The 26,908-nt window shown below is 59.2% G+C and overlaps 1 protein-coding gene across 1 annotated transcript in view; it reads right to left on the bottom strand.

Moving 5' to 3' along the window:
- Positions 1-9,551: 9,551 nt before the first annotated feature.
- COL6A2 (collagen type VI alpha 2 chain) overlaps positions 9,552-26,908 on the bottom strand; it is a 37,242-nt gene continuing 19,885 nt past the window's right edge. Inside the window, exons 2-28 of the mRNA XM_059921754.1 lie at positions 25,850-25,989; positions 25,108-25,706; positions 24,816-24,836; positions 24,006-24,071; positions 23,318-23,371; positions 23,191-23,235; positions 22,849-22,875; positions 22,592-22,618; positions 22,448-22,492; positions 21,814-21,867; positions 21,322-21,384; positions 20,991-21,053; positions 20,646-20,735; positions 19,904-19,966; positions 19,303-19,369; positions 19,017-19,075; positions 18,632-18,694; positions 18,318-18,368; positions 17,981-18,016; positions 17,676-17,738; positions 17,513-17,575; positions 17,303-17,338; positions 17,076-17,121; positions 16,618-16,770; positions 16,010-16,462; positions 15,863-15,901; positions 9,552-10,635 (exon numbers count right to left, since the gene is read on the bottom strand). Coding sequence (XP_059777737.1) covers positions 10,037-10,635; positions 15,863-15,901; positions 16,010-16,462; positions 16,618-16,770; positions 17,076-17,121; positions 17,303-17,338; positions 17,513-17,575; positions 17,676-17,738; positions 17,981-18,016; positions 18,318-18,368; positions 18,632-18,694; positions 19,017-19,075; positions 19,303-19,369; positions 19,904-19,966; positions 20,646-20,735; positions 20,991-21,053; positions 21,322-21,384; positions 21,814-21,867; positions 22,448-22,492; positions 22,592-22,618; positions 22,849-22,875; positions 23,191-23,235; positions 23,318-23,371; positions 24,006-24,071; positions 24,816-24,836; positions 25,108-25,706; positions 25,850-25,988 — 3,084 coding nt within the window. The 5' untranslated portion in view covers position 25,989 and the 3' untranslated portion in view covers positions 9,552-10,036. The remainder of the gene's footprint in view (positions 10,636-15,862; positions 15,902-16,009; positions 16,463-16,617; positions 16,771-17,075; positions 17,122-17,302; positions 17,339-17,512; positions 17,576-17,675; positions 17,739-17,980; positions 18,017-18,317; positions 18,369-18,631; positions 18,695-19,016; positions 19,076-19,302; positions 19,370-19,903; positions 19,967-20,645; positions 20,736-20,990; positions 21,054-21,321; positions 21,385-21,813; positions 21,868-22,447; positions 22,493-22,591; positions 22,619-22,848; positions 22,876-23,190; positions 23,236-23,317; positions 23,372-24,005; positions 24,072-24,815; positions 24,837-25,107; positions 25,707-25,849; positions 25,990-26,908) is intronic.

Raw genomic sequence — 26,908 nt, 5'->3', positions numbered from 1 at the left:
TAGTGATGTTGAGCATCTTTTCATGTGCCTCTTGGCCATCTGTACATCTTCTTTAGAGAAATGTCTATTTAGGTCTTCTGCCCACTTTTTGATTTGGGTTGTTTGTTTTTTAAATATTGAGCTGCATGAGCTGTTTATATATTTTGGAGATTGATCCTTTGCCGTTGATTCGTTTGCAAATATTTTCTCCCATTCTGAGGGTTGTCTTTTTGTCTTGTTTATGGTTTCCTTTGCTGTGCAAGAGCTTTGAAGTTTCATTACGTCCCATTTGTTTATTTTTGTTTTTATTTCCATTACTCTAGGAGGTGGATCAAAAAAGATCTTGCTGTGATTTATGTCAAAGAGTGTTCTTCCTATGTTTTCCTCTAAGAGTTTTATAGTGTCCATTCTTACATTTAGGTCTTTAATCCATTCTAAGTTTGTTTTTGTGTATGGTGTTAGGGAGTGTTCTTATTTCATTTTTTTACATGTAGCTGTCCAGTTTTCCCAGCACCACTTATTGAAGAGGTTGTCTTTTCTCCATTGTATATGCTTGCCTTCATTATCAAAGATAAGGTGACCATATGTGTGAAGGTTTATCTCTGGGCTTTCTATCCTGTTCCATTGACCTATATTTCTGTTTTTGTGCCAGTACCATACTGTCTTGATGACTGTAGCTTTGTAGTATAGTCTGAAGTCCAGGAGCCTGATTCCTCCAGCTCCATTTTTCTTTCTCAAGATTGCTTTGGCTATGCAGGATCTTTTGTGTTTCCATACAAATTGTGAAATTTTTTGTTCTAGTTCTGTGAAAAATGCCACTGGTAGTTTGATAGGGATTGCATTGAATCTGTAGATTGCTTTGGGTAGTACAGTCATTTTCACAATACTGATTCTTCCAATCCAAGAACATCATTTATCTCTCCATCTGTTTGTGTTATCTTTGACTTTTTTTGTTTTGTCTTTTTTTTTTTATCTTTGATTTCTTTCATCAGTGCCTTATAGTTGTCTGACTACAGGTCTTTTACCTCCTTAGGTAGGTTTATTCCTAGGTATTTTATTCTTTTTGTTGCAATGGTGAATGGGATTGTTTCCTTAATTTCTCTTTCTGATCTTTCATTGTTAGTGTATAGGAATGCAGGAGATTTTTGTGCATTAATATTGTATCTTGCAACTTTACCAAATTCATTGATTAGCTCTAGTAGTTTTCTGGTGGCATCTTCAGGATTATCTATGTATAGTATCATGTCATCTGCAAACAGTGATAGTTTTATTTCTTCTTTTCCAAACTGGATTCCTTTTATTTCTTCTTCTTCTCTGATTGCCGTGGCTAGGACTTCCAAAATTATGTTGAATAATAGTGGTGAGAGTGGACATCCTTGTCTTGTTCCTGATCTTAGAGGAAATGCTTTCAGTTTTTCACCATTGAGAATGATGTTTGCTGTGGGTTTGTCATATATGGTCTTTATTATGTTGAGGTAGATGTCCTCTATGCCCACACTCTGGAGAGTTTTTATCATAAATCGGTGTTGAACTTTGTCAAAAGCTTTTTCTGCATCTATTGAGATGATCATATGTTTTTTATTCCTTAATTTGTTAATATGGTGTATCACATTGATTGATTTGCGTATGTTGAAGAATCCTTGCATCCCTGGGATAAATCCCACTTGATCATGGTGTATGATCCTTTTAATGTGTTGCTGGATTCTGTTTGCTAGTATTTTGTTGAGGATTTTCGCATCTATATTCATCAGTGATATTGGTCTGTAATTTTTTTTGTGATATCTTTGTCTGGTTTTGGAAGATTTTTAATCAGTTTCAATTTCATTACTTGTGATTGGTCTGTTCATATTTTCTATTTCTTCCTGGTTCAGTCTCGGAAGGTTATACCTTTCTAAGAATTTGTCCATTTCTTGCAGGTTGTCCATTTTATCGGCATAGAGTTGCTTGTAGTAGTCTCTTATGATGCTTTGTAGTTCTGCAGTGTCCGTTGTAACATCTCCTTTTTCGTTTCTAATTTTATTGATTTGAGTCCTCTCCCTCTTTTTCTTGATGAGTCTGGATAAGGTTTATCAATTTTGCTTATCTTCTCAAAGAACCAACTTTTAGTTTTATTGATCTTTGCTATTGTTTTCTTTGTTTCTATTTCATTTATTTCTGCTCTGATCTTTATGATTTCTTTCCTTCTGCTAACTTTGGGTTTTGTTTGTTCTTCTTTCTCTAGTTCCTTTAGGTGTAAGGTTAGATTGTTTATTTGAGATTTTTCTTGTTTCTTGAGGTAGGATTGTATTGTTATAAACTTCCCTCTTAGAACTGCTTTTGCCGCATCACATAGGTTTTGGATCGTCGTGTTTTCATCGTCATTTGTCTCTAGGTATTTTTTTATTTCTTCATTGATCTCTTGTTTATTTAGTAACGTATTGTTTAGCCTCCAGGTGTTTGTTTTTTTTACGTTTTTTTCCCTGTAATTTATTTCTAATCTCATAGTGTTGTGGTTGGAAAAGATGCTTGATATGATTTCAATTTTCTTAAATTTACTGAGGCTTGATTTGTGACCCAAGATGTGATCTATCCTGGAGAATGTTCCATGTGCACTTGAGAAGAAAGTGTAATCTGCTGTTTTTGGCTGGAATGTCCTATAAATATCAATTAAATCTATCTGGTCTTTTGTGTCATTTAAAGCGTGTGTTCCCTTAATTTTCTGTCTGGATGATCTGTCCATTGGTGTAAGTGAGGTGTTAAAATCTCCCACTATTACTGTGTTATTGTCAATTTCCTCTTTTATAGCTGCTAGCATTTGCCTTATGCATTGAGGTGCTCCTATATTGGGTGCATATATTTAACCGTTATATCTTCTTCTTGGATTGATCCCTTGATCATTATGTAGTGTCCTTCCTTGTATCTTGTAACATTCTTTATTTTAAAGTCTATTTTATCTGATATGAGTATTGCTACTCCAGCTTTCTTTTGATTTTCATTTTCATGGAATATCTTTTTCCATCGCCTCACTTTCAGTCTGCATGTGTCCCTAGGTCTGAAGTGGGTCTCTTGTAGACAGCATATAGATGGGTCTTGTTTTTGTAACCATTCAGCGAGCCTGTGTCTTTTGGTTGGAGCATTTAATCCATTCACATTTAAGGTAATTATTGATATGTGTGTTCCTATTACCATTTTCTGAATTGTTTTGGGTTTGTTTTTATCGGTCCTTTTCTTTTTTTTAAAAAAATTAATTAATTAATTTTTATTTTTGGCTGTGTTGGGTCTTCGTTTCTGTGCGAGGGCTTTCTCTAGTTGTGGCAAGCGGGAGCCACTCTTCATCGTGGTGCGCAGGCCTCTCACTATCGCGGCCTCTCTTGTTGTGGAGCCCAGGCTCCAGATGCGCAGGCTCAGTAGTTGTGGCACACGGGCTTAGTTGCTCCGTGGCATGTGGGATTTTCCCAGACCAGGGCTCGAACCCGCGTCCCCTGCATTGGCAGGCAGATTCTCAACCACTGCGCCACCAGGGAAGCCCTATCGGTCCTTTTCTTCTCTTCTGTTTCTCACTCAGAGAAGTTCCTTTAGCATTTGTTGTAGAGCTGGTTTGGTGGTGCTGAAATCTCTTAGCTTTTGCTTGTCTGTAAAGCTTTTGATTTCGTCGTCAAATCTGAATGAGATCGTTGCCGGATAGAGTAATCTTGATTGTAGGGTCTTCCTTTTCATCACTTTAAATATATTGTGTCACTCCCTTCTGGCTTGTAGAGTTTCTGCTGAGAAATCAGCTGTTAACCTTATGGGAGTTCCCTTGTATGTTATTTGTCATTTTTCCCTTGTTGCATTTTTTTTTAATATATAAATTTATTTATTTATTTTTGGCTGCATTGGGTCTTCATTGCTGCACGCAGACTTTCTCTAGTTGCAGCGAGTGGGGGCTACTCTTCGTTGTGGTGTGTGGGCTTCTCATTGCAGTGGTTTCTCTTGTTGTGGAGCATTGGCTCTAGGCGCACAGTCTTCAGTAGTTGTGGCACACGGGCTCAGTGTTTGTGGCACATAGGCTCTAGAGCGCAGGCTCAGCAGTTGTGGCACATGGGCTTCATTGCTCTGCAGCATATGGGATCTTCTGGGACCAGGGCTTCAACCCGTGTCCCCTGCATTGGCAGGCGGATTCTTAACACTGCACCACCAGATGAGCCCTCCCTTGTTGCTTTTAATAAGTTTTCTTTGTCTTTAATTCTTGCCAATTTGATTACTATGTGTCTTGGCGTGTTTCTCCTTAGATTTTTCCTGCCTGGGACTCTCTGTGCTTCCTGGACTTGGGTGGCTATTTCTTTTCCCATGTTAGGGAAGTTTTCAACTATAATCTCTTCAAATATTTTCTCGGGTTCTTTCTCTCTCTCTTCTCCTTCTGGGACCCCTATAATGTGAATTCTGGTACATTTAATGTTGTCCCAGAGGTCTCTTAGGCTGTCTTCATTTCTTTTCATTGTTTTTTCTTTATTCTGTTCTGCGGCAGTGAATTCCGCCATTCTGTCTTCCAGGTCACTTATCTGTTCTGCCTCGGTTTTGCTGCTATTGATCCTTCTAGTGTATTTTTCATTTCAGTTACTGTATTACCCATCTCTGTTTGTTTGTTCTTTAATTCTTCTAGGTGTTTGTTCTTTAATTCTTCTAGGTCTTTGTTAAACATTTCTTGCATCTTCTTGATCTTTGCCTCCATTCTTTTTCCAGAGTCCTGGATCATCTTCACTATCATTATTCTGAATTCTTTTTCTGGAAGGTTGCCTATCTCCACTTCATTTAATTGTTTTTCTAGGGTTTTATCTTGTTCCTTCATCTGGTACATAGCCCTGTGCCTTTTCATTTTGTCTGTCTTTCTGTGAATATTGTTTTTGTTCCACAGCCTGCAGCATTGTAGTTCTTCTTGCTTCTGCTGTCTGCCCTCTGGTGGATGAGGCTATCTAAGAGGCTTGTGCAAGCTTCCTGATGGGAGGGACTGGTGGTGGGTAGACCTGGGTGTAGCTCTGGTGGACAGAGCTCAGTAAAACTTTAATCTGCTTGTCTGCTGATGGGTGGGGCTGAGTTCCCTCCCTGTTGGTTGTTTGGCCTGAGATGATCAAGCACTGGAGGCTATAGGCTCTTTGGTGGGGCTAATGGCAGACTCTGGGAGAGTTCACGCCAAGGAGTACTTCCCAGAACTTCTGCTGCCAGTGTCCTTGTCCTCACGGTGAGACAGAGCCACACCCTGCCTCTGCAGGAGACCCTCCAACACTAGCAGGTAGGTCTGGTTCAGTCTCTATGGGGGTCACTGCTCCTTCTCCTGGGTCCCAATGCGCACACTACTTTGTGTGTGCCCTCCAAGAGTGGTGTCTCTGTTTCCCCCAGTCCTGTCGAAGTCCTGCAATCAAATCCCGCTAGCCTTCAAAGTCTGATTCTCTGGGAATTCCTCTTCCTGTTGCCGGCCCCCCAGGTTGGGAAGCCTGATGTGGGGCTCAGAACCTTCACTCCAGTGGGTGGACTTCTGTGGTATAAGTGTTCTCCAGTCTGTGAGTCACCCACCCAGCAGTTATGGGATTTGATCTTATTGTGATTGCACCCCTCCTACCGTCTCATTGCGGCTTCTCCTTTGTCTTTGGATGTGGGGTATCTTTTTTGGTGAGTTCCAGTGTCTTCCTGTCGATGATTATTCAGCAGTTAGTTGTGATTCTGGTGCTCTTGCAAGAGGGAGTGAGCGCACGTCCTTCTACTCCGCCATCTTGAACCAATTGCTCCTCTCCAGTTTGTTTCTAATTCTGTTTATAATAGCATTTTGGTTATAGAGTCATTTAAAAATTTTACAGTCAAATTTATTATATATATGCTTATCAACTACAGGGAAGGGGAGAAGGATCTAATCATGGTTTTTGTTTCTCTTTTTTCACTGAGAATGCTACTAGGACCACCACCTCCACTATCCCCACCTGGGTGGGTGCCCTCCCAGGCCCCTCACACCATGGCCGGAGGTCCCGGCATCAGCCCCTCGCCTCTGACCTCCCTAGACAGCAGCAGGCCCAGCCGTGCGAGCACAGGTCTGTCCCCGGCTGCCTGGAGGTGGGGCATAGGGCCTTGGGGGCAGGGAAGGGAGATGGGCCCTTCTTTCTGGGGAGCACAGCTACACCTTGACAGGGTGGTCCTGGGAGAACCTTACTTCCTGATGGAGGCAGCTGAGTGCAGGTAGGGTAGGGCACAGAGGCTGCCCTGGGAGGGTCAGCTGGGCCTGGTCAGAGCACCAGTCCTGGACCTGGAGGGGGTTGTCCCAGGGGTCTGGGAAGGGCCTCAGGTGCTCGGGGGCAGCCGTGGTGGGGACTCACTAAGTCAGGCCCGAGTGGCCACTGTCGAGCTGTGGGACTGTGTCCTGTCGGCCCCGGAGTGGCCTCATCGCTGGGGCTGCAGCTCTGCTTCAACCCCGCCTGAGAGCTGATGGGGCCCTGCCCCAGCCCTGTCCTGTCCTCTCCCTGTCCCCCAGCCCTGCGCCCTGCCCAGGCCTTTCTAGGGACAGCTGGAGGCTGAGCCCGTGCCTGGGGAAGGTTTGGGGAGGCGACTTTGGGAAGAGATGTTAGTGTGGAGGTGTCAGTGGGAGCACACTGGTGAGGTGTTGTGTGAGGGGTGATGGGGAGAGATGTTACCGCGGGGGATCTGGCGAGGAGGCCTTAGTGAGGGATGTGGGTGACAGGGTGTTCCTGAGAGGGTGCTACTGAGAGGGTGTTAGTGACGGGACTTTGCTGAGGCGGTGTTAGTGGGGGCCGTTCTTGTGGGGATGTTAAGAGATGGCGTTTGTGAGTGCATATTTTTGAGGGTATGTTAGTGAAAGGATGTTGGTTTGGGGACTTTGCTGAAGAATGTTCGTGAGGGACAGTGTGAGGAGATGTTGGTGGGGAGGCCTTGGTGAGGGGACATTCGTGCGAGGACACGGGTGAAGGGATAATGGTAGAGACAGTGTGAGTGTTACTGTGGGGCCGTTGGTGAGGAAATTGTTGAGGGAGTGTCTGTGAGGGACGCTACTGGGAGTATATTAGTGAGATGACGTTAGTGAGGAATGCTGGTGAGGGGACATTTCTGAGGGGACATTTCTGAGGGGACACTAGGAGCTGCTAGTGTGGGGATCTAGTGAAGGGTGTTGGCGAGGAGGCTGGGGATGGGTCGTTACTGAGAGGTGCTGTGAAAAGTTATTGAGGGGACAGTAGTGTGGGGACGATTGTAAGGGCTTGTCGGCGGGGTAACGTTTGTGTGGCCATTGCTGAGTGATGACCGGATGGTAATGAGAGGACACTAATGTGGGACGTGGGTGTGGGGACATTAGAATGTTGACACTGGTGAGGGTCCTGGGTGAGGGGTGTTTGTGCAGAGATGTTGTTGAGGGGCCCTAGTGTTGGGCTGCTCATGCGGGGTGTCGGTTGGGGGTGCTGGTGAGGGATACGCCACTCTCAGAGGCAGGAGCGTGGCTGGCTCCTTACGGACACTCTGAGGGCCTAGAGCGCTCTGGCCTGCGTCTGTCCTTCCTGTGGGGGGTGGAGTTGACAGGCATGACATCCACTCAGGCTAAGGGACCACCTCGAACACTGTGTCTCGGTCACAGAATAAGGGCGTGGCATGAGGACCCATGGCCTTGTGCACACTTTTGAGGCCTGGGGAGTCCACTGGGCTCCCCCGAGGGCTGCACGCCCGTGGTGCCTGCACAGCGGCTGTCCTGGGCGGCTTCTATGGCCACTCTGCTGGCTTCCTTCTGTGACCTTGGCCCCAGGTGAGCCCATTTGGGTTCATCCGTGCTGAGTCTCCTTCAGTCACGTCCCCGGCTCTCAGGGGACAGGATCCATGTCCGAGTGGGGCTGGGTGGCGGGGAGCAGGCAGAGCGGGGGCCCAGCTAACCCCAGCTGTAGAGGAGGCCCTGCGGGTGTCCCGTGTGTAAGAGGGAAGGCTCTTGTAGGAAAACGCAGAACCCTAACTCAGACACCACACGTGGCAGGGAGTGTGTCTGAGCGCCCCACCAAGGGGCTGAGGGCTGGGGATGTGGGGCCTCAAGGAACAGCCCTGAGAGGGAGCTGGTGCCCTTGCCCTCCAGGGAGGTCGGGGCCCCAGCGGAGAGCGCGGGGGACACCAGCGTGGAGGGCACCCTGCAGGTCTCCAAGGTGGCCTGCGCCCTGGAAGGACCCTGCCCACCCGCTCGCCGCGGTCGTAGGCCGGAGTCACGGAGAGGGACGTCCTTTCTTCTGCAGAGGGGACACCGTGCAGGGTCCAGCGGGCAGAACTCCAGATGCGTGGAGGGAGGGGCCCCTGCCTCCCCCCCGGCCCCGCCCCCGCCCCCGGGAAGTTCACAGGCGCCAGCCCTCCGGCCTGAGGCCTGGGGCTGCCGGCTCTTCTCTTTCTTTCTCGTGCAGGCGTTTTGTACGGTTCTTTGCGGGGAGGGAGGGGGTCAGAGGAAGAGAAGATACTTGGTGTGACGCCCTGCCTTTCAGCTGCAGGCTGTGTAGGCAGACGACAGGAGAGGCGGAAGTGAGTCAGTCACCCCCAAAGGGGGGGTCAACAGGGTGTCATCGTGTTCTGGGCTGAACTGTGTCCCCCTCCCCCAAATTCCCATGTCGAAGTCCTAGCCCCCAGTACCTCAGAATTTGACCTTATTTGGAAATAGAGTCGTTGCAACATAATCTGTAATTAGTTGAGATGAGATCATCCTGGGGTAGAATGGGCCCTAATCCAAAATGGCTGTGTCCGTGTCCAGAAGGGAAACGTGGACACAGACGGGCCCGGGGAGATCACGTGTGAAGATCCGAGGGACGCTGCGAGCGGAGGAGCGACAGGGGCTGGAGGGCCTGGAACAACCCCTCCCGAGAGCTCAGCGGGGGCGCGGCGCTGAGGACACCTGGACTGCGCCGCCTGCTGGCCTCCAGACTGTAGTTTAAGCCCCCAGGTTGAGGTACTTTGTTAGGCCAGGCCCAGCAGACCAAACAGCCTGGGGTTTAACAGGGCACTTCCCAGAGGGTGAACTTAAAAGACCTGGGCATCTGGACAAAAAGTCACTGAGGCTGCCAGAAAAAAAGAGCCTCTCTCTCATTTCTCCTCTGTCTATCTATCTATCTATCATCTATATATCAATCAATTATCTATCTACTTCTCTGTCATCTGTGTACCTGTCATCTATCTATTATCTATATATCAATCACCTCTCTCTCATCTGTGTACCTGTCATCTGTCTACCATCTATCTGTATCCCCTCTCTTTCTATCATCTGTCATCTCTCTATCACCTATCTCTATCCACAAGTATCCTCATGCAAACCAACAAACATCCCTAAAGTGCTCTGGCCCCGTTCTGGGGACAGAGTGAGACTTCACTGACCAAATACTTTGTTTTCAGCCCAAAGCCAACCAGACAGAGGTGGATTCCACGGCTGAAGCCATCCAGTCGGTGCCCTTGGGAGTGGGTGCCTGTAAGGACAGGAGGCCAGGCCCGGCACCCTCTGGGTGCACAGAGCAATCCGGGGACCCCGGGGCATGATCAGTCCTGGGGCTCATGTGAACGGTCTCAGCATCCCCAGTGGCACAGACACTTGCAAGCTGGGGAGCAAGCGGGGTTCAAAGCCTTTATTGGACTGGGGTGTGTGCACACAGGGAGGTGCAGGGCCTGCTGTCACAGCTCAGTCTGATGGGGCAGGTGACGCCCAGAGACCTGGGAGCGGGGCCAGGAGGGCTGGCAGAGAGCCTCTGGAGGGCACTCGGGGGAGGACAAGTCTGGGAATGAGGCTGGGCTGAGGGAGGCCAGCCCCAGATGTGCTCCCCGGGAAGCCTCTGGGGTCCCAGGAGGGCACAGAGGGCAGGACAAGGGTGGATGGTGAAGAGGGGCAGTGCGCTCAGGGTGTCCAGGGCTGCGGGATCCCCGGTAGGAGCTGGGGTGGGCGGGGGTCCTCCGCTCCTGACTTCACACCCACATGTGGAGAGATTGAGCCCTCAGTGCGCCGGACCTCTCAGGTGGGGTCTGAGTAGCACCACGGACAGGAGGACAGCACCCACGGGGCAGGGGTCACGGGGCTGGTGGTGGGGGCGGGCAGGGGGCGCTAGCAGATCCAGCGGATGAACCTGTCGAAGAAGCCAGGCTGGGCCAGGCTGTCGTAGTCCTTCTCGCGGAAGACGGCGGCCGGGTCGCCCAGGCTGATCTTGGAGAGCACGTCCGCGTCCACGTCGCTGCCCACGGCCACCACGGTGGGCACCACGTTCTGCTTGCGCATGGAGTGCACCGCCTCCTCCAGGCTGTCGTTGCCCGTGACGCCGTCCGTGAGGAACACGAAGTCCAGCTCGGCGTGGCGGCGCGCCCCGGCCCGCGCGCCGCGCACCACCTGGTTGATGGCGTGCACGATGCCCGCGCCCACGTGCGAGAAGGAGTTGAGGTAGCGCGCGCTCGCCAGCGCCTCCTGGATGACGGTCAGGTTGGAGGTCAGCGGGAAGGCCACCTGCTGCTCGCGCGGGCCTCCGAACTGCAGCAGCGCGACGCGCGCGTTGAGCGGGTCGTCGTCCCTGCGCGCCAGGGTCAGCCGCCGGGACACCTCCTCTACGAAGCGCCGCGCCTTGTGGAAGTTCTGCTCGCCCAGCCGCTCGGAGCCGTCCAGCAGGAAGACGATGTCCACGGGCCGCTGCGTGCACTGGGCCACGTACAGCTCTGGGGGCGAGACGGGGTGGTGCGCGGGCGACCTGGGTGAGGCCCCGCTGCCCCGCCCCAGCCGCGCCCCCCGGGCCACGCCCGCCCAGGCCACGCCCCGTGCCCGCCTCTCTGCGCGCACCCGTCCACAGGAGCCACTCAGACCGCTGGAGCTTCACCCAAGATCACCGGCGGTCGGGAGCCCTCCACAGCGCCCAGGACGTGGGTCCAGGCTCCTACCCTGTCTCCCTGGGACCGACACCGTCTCTCCTGGCTGTGCTCCCACCAGGAAATGTCCCCAAACCTGAGGCTGAGGGGTCCCCTTCCACTCTCCCAGCACCATCTCTGCCCAGCGACCTCCTTCAGGCCTCGCGGGCAGGCAGGCAGGGATCAGTAAAGCCCCTTCTTTTGGCCCAAGAATTGGATGTGCCCCAAAGGACCACGGTCCATGGGGAGTAGGAGTGGGAGAGAGAGGTGTCATCACACCTGTGATCGTGTAAAAAGACCTCAGGAAGATCCCCAGACGCAAGGACCCACCTCTGGAGGCTGGGCCGTATCTCTCTCAGCCCTGGGAGCATCAGGGAGAGAAGGGGCCTGTGTCCCCTCAACTGGCCAAGGCTTTGGTGGGCAGTGGGCACAGGTGTGGCCAGACCCCTGTGGCAGCCCGGGTGACTCCCTGTTACCTGAGACCCTTGCCCTCATCCGGCCAGTCACCAGCCCAGGACATGCTGGACAGTGTGAGGGCAAGCCTGCCACCAGGGCTGAGGCTGGGCCTCTGAGGGACATGGGCGCCTCTGCACAGCCTGAAAACCTGCTCCACACGCGGGACCACAGGCTGGGTCTCCGTCCAGGAGCGTGCAGCCAAGCCCCTCGCCCAAGGCACTGCTGAGATCTCAGCTCTAACGGCCAACGGGGCTCGGCAGGGGCGGGGCTGGTCCTCCCTCATGGGTCCAGCTCCTCAGCCCCATGGGCACCCTCCTGACCGGGGCAGGAAAGGGCTCTGGTCACAGCCCAGGCGTGCTGAGCCAGGGCCGGGAGCACAGCGATCCCATCTGAAGGAGCTCCTGACCTGTGGCACCAACCACGAGGGGCTCAGGATCCCGCTTGGGCCCCGCAGGCCCCAGGTGCCCCACTGCATGGGCAACCCCCGAGGTCCAGGCGAGCCAGCAGTTGGCCTCAGCAAGTCGCTGACCACAGCACACATTCACACTCCTCGTTTTGCAGCTTTTATAGAATGTATGAGATGCGCTCACAACACCTGAAGGACACTCTTGGTGTGTCGCCTGCAGTACTGGGCTACCCGCGGAGGAGCGAGTGTTTCTGGCAGATTTTTTTTTTTTTTTAAAGGAGCTTATTTATATGGCAGTGCAGATGAAGAGCAGCTTTGGCTTTAAACCCACAGGGCTGGAGCTAGAGCTGAAACTGCCCAGCGAGTTCCCTGTGTGCCCCTGGGCCTGTAAGTCCCTGCGGTCAGAGTCAGAAACGCAGGGACTGCTGGTTTGGGGGGGTTTCTCAATGTATCAACCAGGGGGACGAGAGAAGTGCACAAGGGGTGACCTGGGCACAGAGGCCAGAGGTGAAGCCGGGAGTTGGAGTTGCTTATGAGGCTCTGGTCTTCCCTCTTTCTTTTTGGCTAAATAACGGTCCCCAAGAGATGCCTACGTCCTAATCCTGGAGCCTGTGAATATGACCTTATATGGCAAAAGGACTTTGCAGATGGAATTCAATTAATAACTCCCTTGAAATGGGGAGACTCTCCTGGATTATCTGGCCCTAAGTGCCACAAGTGTCCCTGTAGGAGGCAGGCCGGGGCAGGGCGTGGGGGGAAGGGGAGAGGCCATGTGTCCACAGAGGCAGAGACAGGAGCTGGAGAGGCAGGAAGGGCCCTCCCTTAGAGGCCCAGAGGGCGCGCGGCCCTGGGACACCTTCCTTTTGGGCTTCTGGCCTCCGGACCAAGAGAACAGCTTCCTGCTGTCTTAAGCCCCGCAGTGTAAGGCAGGCAGTGCCTGGGAGCTAATGCAGCCGGCGGGGCTGCAGCCCGGGGGTTCAGCAGAGCGCCAGCACGGTCTCGGGGTCGCCCACGATGTCCCTGTGCACCAGCTTAAAGGTGTCAATGAACAGGTCCATCCAGTCCTGCCGCTCGCTGCCCGTGGCGAACTTGGCCCGCTCCGCGGTGTAGACCAGCACAGCCACCAGCCTGGAGTAGGCGGCTGGGTCCTGTGTGAACTCCGTGGCGTTTAGCAACTGTTGGATCAGGGGGATGGTCCTGGGGAAGGAGGCGTCCGGGCCCTCTTCCGTGCGGAGGAAGGTGACCGGGGGCTCGCCGCCAGGCCGCGGTCCATCTGCGGGGGATTCCAGAGAAGTCTTTAAGGGACTTGGTCGGCGTGATCGGGGCTCCAGCCGCCTCTCTCCTCGGAGATGAGGAGGGACCAAGAGCTCAGCGAGGGCGTCAGATGAGGAGCCGGGGAGGCTGCAGCTCCCGCATGGTCAGCGCGGGGTGCCAAAGCTAAATAAAGGGGCTTCGGGGAGCCCGGAGGAGACGGGGAACAGAAGCTCGAGAACTGCAAGACTCTTGGCACAGACGGCTGCTGAGACTAACCAGGTTGTGGCGGCTGCTGGCAGCTCAGGGCCCTGCCCAGGGACGACCCCAGCCCCCTTAAAACGCTCAGCACTGCGGGGAGAATTCCCTGCCTGTTCCAGCCCCGCCTGGCGATAGGTGGGGGTCCCTGGAGTCCCTCTCAGGGCGGTTTCTCGCCGGCTTGTGGTTACAAATCCTCCTCCACCCTTCACCGTCAGACGTAAACCTCCCCGCCTGGAGCCGTTGCCCCGAGGACCAGGGAGCAAATGCTCAGCGCGCCCCACGCTCTCCCCATCCTGTCACGTCCAGGGCAGGTCAGGGCCTACCCTCCGGGCCCCTCGCTCCAGGCGCACCACGGCCTCCTGTCCGCAGGGTGCCAAGGGCACGTCCAGTTAGCGCGCCCGGGTGGCCTGGCCTCACGGCCCCAGCCCTGCCCCGCGCCCTTCCTTTGGGGCGCCCAGCCTTCCGGAGCCTCCTGCCTTGGCGTGGGGAGCAGGGCTCAGGTCCCCCTGGCTCTCCCCCTCCTGCAGCAGCTGTCGCGGAAGAAAACCTGCCTTGGCCGCCTTTGACTGGTGTCTGCCTTTGTTTCTCTTTGACAGCCTCGTGGTTCTGTCCCAGCTGAGCTGCCCACCTGGCTTGCTCCAAGCCCAGATGCGGCTGAGCCTCTGGGTGGAAGGGGCCATTTGGTCCAGTAGGTCAGGGCCGTGCCAGAGCAGGCGGCGTCCACACAGCGCCCCATCTGCTCAGCCCTCAGCGAGCATGCCAGAGTCCACTCGTGTCAAGGAGGTCATTTGTAAAAGCATATTCTGTAGATAACATTTACTTTCTTCCCTTCTGGTCACAATGTCTAATTTACTAGGAAATTTCAAATCACTTTAAAGGAGAATGAGGTTGTGAGTTTAGCAGAGGGGGGACTTAGGAGAACAGGGGAGGGGTCCCTAAGGGGGCTGTTCCCTTTCACTGTCAGGTCCTGGAGGCTCAGGGGAAGTGAGATCACCAGCACTACTCTAGCATCAAAAGCAAAGACATCACAAGAAAGGACACGACAGCCCAAGATGTCTCACAAACACAGATGCAAAAATCCTCAATAAAATATTAGCAATCAACTCTAACAATATATATGTTTTATACATCATGACCAAGTGGAATCTATCCCAGGTCTTGGAAGGCTGGTTCAACACTCAAAACTCAATGAACACAATCCACCACATCAGCAAGCTAAAGAAGAAAAACCACCTGATCATATCAACAGGTGCAGAAAAAGCATCTGACAAAATCCCACACTCGTTCACGACAGACTCTCAGTACCTAGGAATGGGGGGCCACCCTCAGCTTGATAAGGAACATCTACAGAGACCCTCAGCGGACTCCCCATGGCGAGAAACTCACAGCTTCCCCAGCAAAATCACCGCTGGGCCCTGGCACCAGGGGCTGGGTCAGGTTTCTGCCCTCGAGGGGCCAAGCTGACCACGGGACCGCAGCCTGGGAGGAGTCAGGCGCCCTGAAGGCAGGGGCACAGACCAGGGGTTAGTTGGGTCTCTGCGCGGACCCCACCCTCTTTAGCCCCCGGGGGAGACTGGGGTTGGCGCTATTGGGCCAGCCTCTGGGGTTTGGGGTGGCTCTGGGCGCCACACACAACCGTCTTCAGCTGGCTCTGGGGACCCCAGGCCCAGGCCGTCTCTGGGATGACCCCACAGCTTGCCAATGGCCATGGCACAGTCACTGGTGCAATCTCGGCGAGCACTTCCTTGGCAGTTCTCTGTCAGAATGAGTGTGCGGACCCCTGTCCCCAACTCAACACGGTCCCTTACCTCAGGCTGCCTTGGTGCCTTTGAACCTGCCCGGGGCCCCCTGACGCCTGGGAGGAGGCTGCCGGACCGCTGACCTCGTGGCAGACACGGATGTGGACGCAGGCCCCAAGGTTCCCATCAGTGTGGGACCTGCCAACGGTCCAGCCCGACTCACCCTGCCCCCCGCCTGCTGCGGGGCCCCCACCACCCAGAGCCGGCCCCAGGGGCCCCTCCGAGGCAGCAGCAGAATGCCCAGAGGAGCTGGTTGACGCATCCTGCCCCTTCCCCGCCCCGAGGGACCCCTTGGGGGCAGCCTCCGTGGGTCCCCAGCCCCCAGCCTCCCGCTCTAGTGCAACCACGTAGGGCTCGAGGCACGGCCCCCTAAACATGTCTGCTCCGGAGGGAAGACCAAACCCCAGCCGCCAGGCAGCAGCTCAGGGCGTCAGGGCAGGGGCCCGCTCTGCAGCCGCCCCCGTGGCTGTGGATGCGTTCGCCTCCCTGAGGGTTTAAGACCAGCCATTTCACTTACTGGATCCAGGGCTTCCGCCTGCAGGACCGGGGTGGCCCTGGGGTGTCTGTGCCTCTGGGCACCTCAGCCCACGAGGCCGTGAATCTGTGTTCGAGACCAGCGGCCCGAGAGCTTAGCGCACCCCCTCCTGACATGCGCCAGGTGGGTGGGGCGGCCGAGTGACTCCAGACGTCAACTGCACCCCCAGCCCCTCCTCGGAAGTGCCGGGGTCCCGGAGCCGGGCCACCGCGGGTCTGGAATCTGAGGCTTCTCGCTGGGGCGGCTGCGGCGGCAATTCCTAGGGTCCCTGCACGGCCCTCCCCCCGGCCCTGGCTGCCGGCTTGCCTGGGGGGCCAGTGGCGCCCGCGTTACCTGTTTGGCAGGGAAGGTCCGGGCACACGATCTGGGGGTCTAGGAGAGAGGAAAAGAGGCGGGGGTCCCGGTGGCTCCCTTGGAGGCCTGCGGAGACCCGGCCCCTCCCCGGCCGCGCGCCCCTCCCCTGCTCTCCTCCGGACTCACCCGGGCACAACACGTCCTCCATGTCGTCGATGAACTTCTCGGCCACCAGGTCGGAGAAGAGCGTCATGTTGCGCACCTGCTGCGGCTTGTCGCAGGCGATGGAGTACAGGTTCTCGCTCTCGTGCTTCTCGTGGAACATGTCCCCGATGCCGATGGCCGTCACCGTCACGTCGTGGTTGCACAGCGCCCGCAGGTTGAGGTCGTCGTCGCGGGGGTCGTGGCGGCCGTCCGTGATGACCACCGCGAACACGCGGGTCTTCTGGCGCCGGCTCTCCTTGATGAGCTGGTTGTAGGCGAACTTGAGGGCCGAGGGCGTCCAGGTGCCGCCCGCGATCCACTCAAGGTTCTTGACGGCCTCCTTGAAGCTGGAGAGTGAGTCGATGCGCTCGTCGTCCAGCTGGATGGCCTCGAAGGTGCCGTCGTGGCTGTACTGCACGACGCCCACGCGGGTCCCTGCGGGCGGGCGCGGGCGTGAGGGCGGCCCTCGGCAGGGCTAGGACCCCTCCGGGACCCCTCCCGTGGATTTCTATCCGGACTTCAGGCGTCCTGCGGCCCCTCTGCTCGAGCCCTGCCCCGCCGGACCCCCACCCCACTGCGGGGCCGCTGACCCGTCTCCGACTTGGGGTCCTTGGCGATGGCCCCCAGCCTGTTGACCACGTTGATGACGAAGTTCTTCTCCAGGGTGAAGTTGGTGTAGCCGATGCTCTCGGAGCTGTCGATGACGAACACCACGTCCAGAGCGCCACAGCGCTTCTCACAGTCTGCGGGGGGCGGGGTGAGCGTGCGGGGCGGGGTGAGCGGGGGGCGTGGCGAGCGGAGGGCGGGGCGAGCAGGCGGGGCGGGGCGAGCAGGCGGGGAGGGCTGAGCGGAGGGGCGGGCGGGTGACAGCGCTGACCCCCGGCCCAGGGAGACAGCCTAAGACCCCAGGGGCGTGCAGGCAGGTGCACCGTGGGAAACAGTGAATGTGAGCGGGAGGGTAGGACTCGGATGGATGACCCTGACCCCGGGACAAGAGCCCCCGAGGACACAAGTGTCCCAGTCCAGCCGCGCGGGGGCCACGACTCACCACAGCACCCGCACGTCTCCCTCACGTAGGTCATGACGTCGCACTCCTGTGACACAGCGGGGTCAGCCCCCAGCCCAGAGCACAAACCCTGGGGAGGGGCTGGAAGCGCTTCTGCAGGAAGCCTGTGGCCCCTGCCCACCTCCTGCTCTGACCTCACCCCTGCTGACCTGCCCTTCAGATTTTTAAGAGGGAGGAGGGCCCTGAGTCCCACCCCGACTGACACCTACCGTGAGGCCGGGATCTCCTGGGGGGCCAGGCTCTCCCTGGAAGGAGGAAGGGTATCTGTGAGATGTGACACCTGTCATGGCCGAGGCTGGGAGGGCTGGACTTGTTCTCACGCGGCCACTCCAGGACCCCTGCATGGTTCGGGCTGCCTGTTGGCCTGGCTGGCCCAGGGACTGTGGCCCGAGGGCCAAAGGGATGGGCAACTGACCTACCTCGGGTCCTGGCGCTCCTCTCTGCCCCCGCGGGCCTGGCTCACCAGGGGGACCAGGATCTGCCTGAGAAGGAAACGGGCAGGTGGGCTCCGGCAGTACCTTGGGTGGTCCCCCCACGCGGCCCTGCCCCCGGCAACCGTCAACAGGCAGCAGAGGTACTCACAGGCTCGCCCTTCTGGCCTTTCCTCCCGGGTTCTCCTTTGGACCCGAAGTCACCTCTGCCCCCCTGTGACACAGGACACCCGTGTTAACAACGCAGAGAGCTCGGCAGCTGGCACTGCTCCCTGCCGCCCCCCAGCCCTCCAGGGATCTGCCCAAGAGGAACACGCCTTTTCAGGAGGAACCTGTACTCAGCAGTGCGGGGCGGTCAGATGCAGCCCCACACGGCGGCATTTCAGGGCGCGGCCCGCTCCCACCAGCAGAGCTCAGCACAGAGGCCCGCTGCACAGACCGCCCCGCGGTACGTACCTCGGGGCCGCGGAGGCCAGGCTCGCCTTTCTCTCCCTGGGAAGCAAGCACAGGGGTCACTCAGCACTGAGCTGAGGACTGATGGCTGTGCAGCCCCCTCCCTTCCCTGACGGGTGGGCTTGGGTATCGAAATCTGTACAGAGCCGCAGAGGCTATGGGAGAACGTCTGAGATTCCCAGGGGACCCGCCTCTGCTCTTGATGGCCCCCCCGCCCCACCCCAGCCTCACCCTGGGCCCGGCGGGGGGCCCTGGCAGGAGCTAGCAGGAACCTTCCAGTCAGGGCCCTCCCGACAATGCCCGCCCCCTCCCCCAGTCCCTGTCCCACCCCAGGACTTACAGGTGCTCCTCGGGGTCCCGGATAGCTGAAGCCAGGCCTGCCGGGGTCTCCCTGGGGGACACGGGAGGCCAGTCAGGGCAGGGCCAGTGGAAAAGGTGGAGACTGAGTCAGTCGGCCTGGACTGGGGGTGGGTGGGCAGGGCCCGCCTTGGGAGGACACGCCACCCCTGAGGGTGAGAACACGGGCTGGGGTGGGAGGTTGCTGCCCAGGCCCCTGATGTCCTCCCTCACCAAGGGGGCAGGGCCGGCATGCTCCCGGCAGCCTTACTCAGGAGCCCTGGCCCATGCTGCCTGCCGGGTGGGGAGGGGGCATACCTTGGGGCCAGGCTCTCCTGAGTCTCCGCGGGGGCCAGCGTCCCCAGGGTCTCCCCGAGATCCCTGAGGGCAGAAAGGAAGCAGGGAGTCGGCACAGATGGGGCTGACCTCATCCAGCTCTGACCCCCAGGCAGCATCGCTGCCCTGCAGGGCTGGCCGTCCCGAGGGTCTCTCCTCTCCGCGTGCCACGTCCCGGCTCCCCCTGGCACATCCCCCCCCCCCCCAGGTAAAGCCTGACCCCTCAGGGCAGGATGATGGTATGAGGTGCATGGGGGCCTTCGGCTCCCTCTCCCGCTGCCCAGGTTTACTGTGCGGACAGTATCCTGCCCACCCGAGGACAGGAGGACCCAAAGCCATGGGCCCTCCCAGGCATCCTGCTACTGACCTGCTTCCCGGGCTCTCCAACAGTCCCCTGGGGACCTCTGGGTCCAGGTAAACCTCGGTCTCCCTGGAAAGAAAAGAGACGAGGGCGCTTCAGAGACCCTGTTGTCACTCACTGTGGACCTCGGCAAGGGCAGGGGGCCCTGCTGCCCTCCATGAGGTCCTTAGCCCTGACCCCAGTGGCCCCAGGCAGGGTCTGCAGGGCGGAGGGCAGGAGAGGGGCAGGGGGCCCTGGCGGTGCCACCCCAGGAGGGTATGTGGCCTTTGTGGCGGCCCACCCGCTGCCCCACTTGCCTTGGCTCCCTTGTTGCCAACCTCTCCAGCCAGGCCCCGGGGCCCCTCAGGGCCAGGGTCCCCCTGTGGGAAGAGAGGCCAGGTTAGTCTGCGGGAGGTGAGGAGAGGGGATCATGAGCTCCCCGGGGATGAGGCCCCAGACGGTGGAGGGTGGAGCTGGAACAGCAGGCCTGCCCGCTCAGCCTCATGCAGCAGGGCAGGGGCCACGAGTCCCAGAGGAGGGAGCCCCTCCTTTGCGACCTTCCCCCACATCTCACAGGGAAATGGCTGCCCTTGGATTTCACCACAAAGACCTCCTGCGCCAGCTACAGGAGCACGTGGGGGGGGGGCGCTGGGGGGTGGAGCAGCTGTGCATGACGTGCGTGGGACTGTCCTTGCCCAGGCCTCTCATCAGGGAGTGCCTCCTGCTCTCCCAGACCCCGCAGGGAGCGCCCCCTGACGGTCAGGCCCCGGGGGTTGCCTTTGTCTCCTAGGTGGACCGTGGAGGGGGTGTTGGTCATCCCTCATCACAGGGGCTCCACTGGCACCACGGTGAGACTCCGGTGTAGACACAGACACGGCAGACAGTGCCCGAGGCTCCCCCGTGCGGACACTCACCTTCTCGCCCTTGGGGCCATCGCTGCCTGGGCTGCCCTTGGTTCCAGGGTCTCCCCTGCGCCCCTGCAGAGAACAGGCACGTGGGAGTGTGGGGTTCCAGCGTGGGAGCCCCACTGGAACCCCCCAGTCTGTTCTCCCCACAAGGACTCTGGCTGTGGGGTCTGGGGGCCCCTCCTGAGGGCCTCAGCCGAGACTCTGTCCTCTGCTGGGTCGGTTTGGTCCCAGACGAGGATTTAGGAAATGATGGGGGCTGGTGAGCTTGTAAGTCCAGGAGCTCAGGTGACGTGACTGGGACCGAGCTTGGACCAGCTCTTCGCGAAGTCCCTCTGTTCCCCCCGGATCGGGATGATGAGTCCCCTCTGGGGGTCAGCCCTGGGACTGGGCTCCACCCACCCTGTGGCAGGACCCTCAGGGACGGCTGAGTGGGGTCGCCGTGTGGACCCGCAGAGTGTGTGCCTGGGTCTAGGTTGAGCCCTCGGGGGGTCCTGCCGGGGGGGGCAAGGTGGGGCCCCGGGGCCACTTCATGGGCACCGAGCGTCCGGCAGGGGTGTGCCTGGGCCCCGCAAGCCACTCCCCAGCGGCCCTCCGTGGCAGCTGCTGTGTGGGGGCCAGGAGGCTCAGCTGGAGAGGCCGGAGGACGCTGGGCTCACAGAGGCCCAGAGCAGCGCGCGTCGAGGCAGCCCTGTGGGAGGGTGCGGCGGGCCGGCCAGGGTGCCCAGGGCCTGTGGGCAGGTGAACTCACGGGCTCGCCTTTGGGGCCTCGGGGCCCAGGCCCACCCTTGGCTCCTTTCAGGCCGGGACTTCCGGGGGCTCCGGTGTTGCCTTGGTAGCCCTGCGGGGAAGAGACAGCTCAGCTACGGCCGTGATCTGCCCAGGCGCACGGACGGCTGTGGGCAGAGCCCGGCCCGTGCGGACGCATGCCCGCCGTCTCCGGTGGGGCCGTGTCTCCCTCGCGGTGCGGTGCGCCGTCACCTGGCAGCAGGGACAGAGAGGCTGGGGGCGCTCAGGACCCAGGGCCGGCCTGCCTGCCCACCCCCCGCCATGGGGCACCACGGGCGTGCGGCCGGAGCCCGCCGGGAACACTTGCCTTGCTTCCTTTTGCCCCGCTTTCCCCCGGGGGCCCTCTGCGTCCGGGGCGGCCAGGGTCCCCCTGGAAGGGTTTGGAGAAATCAGCCTCATGCTCTTCAGATGCCAGCAGTGGGGCAGGACCCCGGCGGGGCTGGGGGCGTGCGCTTCCCCTCCCGCGTCTGTGGAGCAGGTCCCCCTGTGTGGGCACCCACGGCCCCCTGCCCGGTTTGCGGGGCCAGGGCCTCTCTGCTGGGCATCTCAGCCCGGTGCTGCAGGCAGGGAGAAGGCCCCCAGGAGGGTGGCGACCCCCTCTGCTCTGGCCGGCCCGCCACCTCGGCCAGGCTGCCTACCTTGGAGCCTTGATCTCCTGGCTCGCCAGGGCTGCCGGCTTCCCCTACGTAACCATCCGGGCCCTGCAAGAAGGGAGAGGGTTGTGCTGGGGCTCTGGCCGGGAGCTGTGCTTGCATTTTCCCCGTGGGGCCAGGGCCAGCTGACCAGGGGGAGGGTGACCAGCACCCCATCGCTGGACTGGCTGCCGGGACCCCCGGCCTGGGCGGGCAGACCGGACAAGCCGCTGGCACGGGAGCCCCTCGGGACTCTGGAAGCAGCCACCCGCCACCTGACCCGGGAGCCGCTGAGGCCATTCGTCATGTTGTGACCCCAACCCCGGCTGAACACTGGCGGGGTCCCGGGACAGGCGGGGGAGGGGCTGGAGGGAGGAGCCCAGCTACTGGCTTCCCGCCGCAGCTTGCAGCGCTGGTGGCTGCACTCCCCACCCCCGCCCGGCGCCTGGCACCTCCCGGGGCCAGGGGCTCGACGCAAAGCCGCAACGCTGTGCTCACCCGATCCCCGGAGTCTCCCTTGCAGCCAGGAGGTCCGATGCGCCCCAACTTGCCCTGAAGGAAAAGAGGGGAGCAGAAGATGCGTCAAGGCCAGGATTCGGAGGACATGGGCCCCGACGACAGAGGTCAGTGGTGCCGGGTCTACGTGCACCGGGCACCCCACTGTGGACGTGTGCGTCAGTGGCTGTCAGGGTGGTGGTCCAGAGTCTCCGGGGTGCGGCCGGGAGCATGAGTGTCTGTGGTGCCCCCTCCAGGCGTGTGCACGTGTGTGTGCATGCATGGTGCGTGCTCACCTGTGACATGTGTGTGTGTGTGCTGTTTGTGTGCACCTGTGCACGTGTGTGAACCACCAGTCAGGCCAGACGTGGGGTCTGCAGGACAGGCAGGGAGAGTCCTGCAAGGCCGGGCCCTGCTTTTCAGGAGCAAATGTCCACTTCCGCTCTTGCAAGGTTCCTGTGTGTCCTGTGTCCACCGGGTAGATGCAACCAGGGGCCACCCAAGCCACAGGTTGTGCGCAGTGGCCAGAGAGGCCCAGAGGCCTGGCCCCTGGAGGGACCTGAGAGTCTCGAGGGCGTGGCTGTCAGTTCACGGGCACCCTTGCTCTGCCCGGGGACGGAGCCCCAGAGCACCCTACCTTCTGTCCATCCGTCCCGTTCTTGCCCGCCAGGCCGGGGGCGCCCTGGAGGAGAGGGGAGGAGGGACCCCGTTAGCCCCGCTGCTCCTTCCTTCTGAGCAGTGGGGAGGCAGGCACCCCGCCCCCGCCCGCCTGTCTGCTCACCTTCCGCCCTTCGGCTCCAAACTCGCCCTGCACGGGAGGAAACGAGGCCAGTTAGCGCTGCTAACACATCACAGACGCCACTGCCTTAGGGGCCCAAGTCTACCCTTGGACAAAACACGAGGCCAGAGCGGCCCCAGAAGGCTACTAGCGGCACGACACCGGGTCCCATGCCCCAGCACGGACCCCTGGCTCGCTACCGGACACTGCTGCCAGGGTTGGGGCCGTGTGAGGTCTGGCCGCCCAGAGCCCAGTCTCACCTTCTCTCCTTTGAAACCAGGAACACCCTGAGGTCGGAAGGAAAGTAAAGCAGCGTTACCAGGGTGTGTGCGCTGGGACCCAGCAGGCCTGGGGGGGAAGAAGGGGGGATGGGGAGGTGGGGGGGATGGGGGTGGGGTGGTGGTCGTCAGGCTCGGGTGCAGAGGCGCCACGAGGGACGTCGCTGGAAATGCAGCAGCGCTTCACTTCCTTGGGGCAGGGGCGGGAGCAGTGGGCCACGCCAGACACATCCCGACGCCGGCGGCGGGCCCCGCCTGGAGCCAGGGAGCCCTTGGCTTGTCCTCATGTCCCCCGCCCCCCGGGCAGGGTCCGCAGCAACTTGCCTTGGGTCCTGGGAATCCAATGGGGCCTTCGATGCCTGGATCTCCCTGTGGAAGAGCAAAGGGCCGTGGATGTACCCTCAGCCGTGGGGAGCGGGGGCCGCCGGGACGGGGTGTGGAGGGTACTCACCTGTCGCCCCTTCTGTCCAGGCTCTCCGGGCTCACCCATGTTGCCCTTGGCGCCCTGAAAGCAGACGAAAGAAAAAGGAATAAATCAAGGTGGGGAGGCAGAGGGTGCGTCTGGCCAGCGGCCTGGCAGCCGGGCAGACACCTCTTCCCCGAATTTAGAAAGAAGCCACTTAGTAGTAACTTCCCCGTAACAGTACTTCAAACGCGCTGTCTCATGTCCGCAGAGGTTCCTTCCCTCTCCTGCCTTTACAGTGTTGGACATGAATCATTGGTGTTTCTGATACCCCGGCAGTCATTGTGGAAGGATTTCATCTGATACACCTGTGTTGTTACGAAAACGCAGGGCCAACCTAACCTCTTAAAACCTACTTAGTTAACAAATGACAGCAGTGAGTGCCCTGTATGAATTAGCACCATATTACCAAGAGTAACGGAGTTCATGTTTCCTTATGTACTTGAGCATGCTTGTTTACTTTACAGGAGTCTTTTATGGGCAAATCTTAATTAAAAAGTATTCCTACTTTTCTCAAAATGCCATATAAAATGCAGCTGATAAAAGCTGAATTTTAGTTCTGCCAGGGTGAGAAGTGGTGAGTCCATCCGAGGTGCACTGGCCCTAAATTTGGAGTTCAAGACAGGTCGGGGGCTTTCCTGGGAAACAGACCCCTCGGGTGGTCTGGGCATCTTACCTTCTGTCCGCGGTAGCCCTTGGGGCCGGGGGGCCCGGGGATCTCCAGACAGCTCACCTTGTAGCACTGAAACAGGAAGCAAGGGGCAGCGTGTGAGGCTAGCACCACAAGTCCCAGGGGGGAGGGAGACGGTGCAGCCTGGGGCCCACTGGACACTGGGCCATCCTGAGCTGGGGGCTGCGTGACGGAACAGACTTGGGAGGTGCCCAGGAGGCCCCTGTGCCCACCAGGGGCGGGTTCAGGGGTCCACACCAGTGCTCTAGGCAAGTTTTGGAAATCAAGGCTGCATTAAGCAATGACCAACAGTAGAAAGTATTAAATCGCTGCTGGCCAGTCCCCACTGCGCTTGCACATTAAATCGCTGTGGTATTGAGCAGCTGGGAAAGGGTGTGCTTGTAGTATCCTGGGCTGTGAGCTGGTGCTTGGGAAGCACAGGCTTCAGGTCCTGTGCTGCAGGTCCTGTGCTGGGCACCCAGCTGGCCACCTCCCTTCTCCTCCTGGCCTCCCTCAGGTGGATGGAGCCCATCAGCCCAGAGGGCAACCCTCAACCTCGACCCTCATCCTTTGGCTGAGTAGACCCTAACGCTGACCTCCTGCGTTTAAACAGCCTGGTTGTGGCCAGGAGCCCTTTGTCCAGACTCGAGTCTCAGGCCCCACATGGAGCTGAGGGGTCTTGCTCCCAGGCCGGCCCCCCCCTCATTGTCCTAGACCCTGGGAGCCCCAGGGAGTGGGGCGCGGGTGGTCGTCTCTGCTGGCTCAGAGGCCCCAAGCAGCTCCCGGCAGGGCCGGCAGGGATGGAAACGCTCTCACCTCTCCGTAGGCTTCATGTTTCTGCGGAAAAGACCCAGACAGAAACCCTGGTTAGGGGGGACCTGGAGACACGGTCAGCTCCAAGTCTGGGCGGGGATGCAGGACATCGGAGTAGACAGGACCCTGCCCGGGGCCCACCCTCTTCAGCCACCTCACTCAGAGGGGGTAAACTGAGGCCCGGAGCGGTGGACTGCCCCCTGCCACGCGGGTGAGCGGATCCCAGAGCTCTGGGCCCCACGCTCCGTCCCTGCTGCTGGCGGGTGGGGGTGGCCTCCCCGGCCCAGCGACTCACCATGACCTTGATGATGCGGTTGACGGTGTCCTGGTCGATCTCGGTGGAGTCCGGCCGCATGGTGGCGTAGTTGTTCCGGTAGAGCTCGTGCGGCGTGTTGGCGATGTCCCGCAGGCCCTGCTCGTTCAGCTTCAGGTTGGGCGGCACCGCGAAGAGCCGGATGCCCTCCTCGCGGGCCCGCTCGGCCTGCAGCTTGATGCCCCCGCACGGGCTGCCCGTGACGTGGCCATCGGTGATGATCACCGCGAAGTTGACCACCCCCTTGCCCACGTGCTGCCGGACCTCCTGGGTCATGTTGGCCAGCATGCAGTCCGTGAAGGTGCCGCGGCGGAAGGAGCTGATGCCCTGCAGGCTCTTGGTGAAGGAGGCCCGGTCGCTGCCGGGCGGGCTGAACACCTCCACCAGGTCGGAGAAGTGCAGGCCGCCGTAGCGCCAGCTCAGGGCCACCTGGTCCAGGTAGAGCTCGTCCTGCAGCTGGCTGATGAACTGCAGCACGAACTGCTGCATGTGGTAGAGCAGGCTGTCGGTGGGGGACTGCATGGTGATGCTCTCCGACGTGTCCAGCACGAAGTACACGTGGACCGGGCAGTCGGCCTTCTCTGGGGACGCACACGAGTCACCGTGGCGCCGGGGGCCCTTGCGCGGGCTGGTGCCGGGCTCTGCCCGCCCGGCCTCCCCGCAGCCCGCCCCGCCCCCGCCCTCCGGCCCCGCCCAGGCCTCGCCGCACCCACCCCGGTGGTACCTGGGCAGCTGTTCCTCTCGGAGGTGCTGGGGCTGATGACCTCCTGCTGCTGAGCGTGGACGGCCCCCAGGAGCCCCCAGAGCAGGAGGGCGAAGCAGGGGCCTGGGAGCATCTTGGCAGCGCCCGTGCGCCCCGACATCCTGCAGCAGGGGAGAGCGGCGCTGCAGACGGTGCCCCGCGCGCACAGCACGGTCCGAGCCCTCCTCCCCAGACGGTGGGGGCGGCACACACGCGGCCGGCCAGCAGCTGGGCTCGGGGGCCCCTCTCCCCCTGCCCTGGATGGGCCACAAGCATTGACTGGGAGCAGAGACCGCAAGCTTTGGGCTCCGCTCCGGGTGGGACGCTCGCCACTCCTCCCTGCCCTGCAGAGCCTGGGTGCGCTGGGCAGACAGGCGCGGCCTGGGAACTGAAAAGCCAGTGACCGGCATCGGTGAGGACAGAGGGGGTCCGGCGGTGGGCAGGGCAGAGGGGTCGCTGGGGGCGACTGGGAGGAGGGGCACCCGGGGAGGGGAGAGGGGCCCAGGCTGGGCCGGGGTGCGCCTTGGTACCGGACGCCATGCTGACTGCGGAGGGGGACGGCCTGGGGAGCGGAACGTGGGCGCTGACGAGGACAGGCCTGAAGGGCCGGCAGGCAGTGGCCTCCGGGTCCTGCTTTGTTGAGGGACGTGGGGACAGCTGCACAGGGTGGAGGGGACCCTTCTCCAGAGAGGTCACTGCGCCCTGGCGTGTCTCCGCGGAGCCTGGGGTGGTCCTGATGCTGTGGCCTCTGCACTCGGGGGCACCCTCTGCCGGACAAATGCAGCGAGAGGACCTAGAGGTGCGGCGTGGGTGGGCTGGCTGGGCTCTGGGGACACGGTGTGAGGGGAAGGGGGACCCTTCGTGGGAAGGCGAGGAAGGGGCTTGTCACCCTGCTGTTCCAGTGGGGACCCTGCAAACTGGTTCACTTGGCGCCCCTGGAACAGAGGGTGAACCTGCTGAAGATGCAGCCCTGCCGGGGACTTGGGCTCTGCTGGCAACCTGGGCCCTCACATGGCTGGGGGCGAGAGGAGGCACCTGGAG

Source organism: Balaenoptera ricei, chromosome 4 (genome assembly GCF_028023285.1).
Source record: "Balaenoptera ricei isolate mBalRic1 chromosome 4, mBalRic1.hap2, whole genome shotgun sequence".
NCBI lineage: Eukaryota > Metazoa > Chordata > Mammalia > Artiodactyla > Balaenopteridae > Balaenoptera > Balaenoptera ricei.
This window is presented reverse-complemented; position numbering and strand designations above follow the sequence as displayed.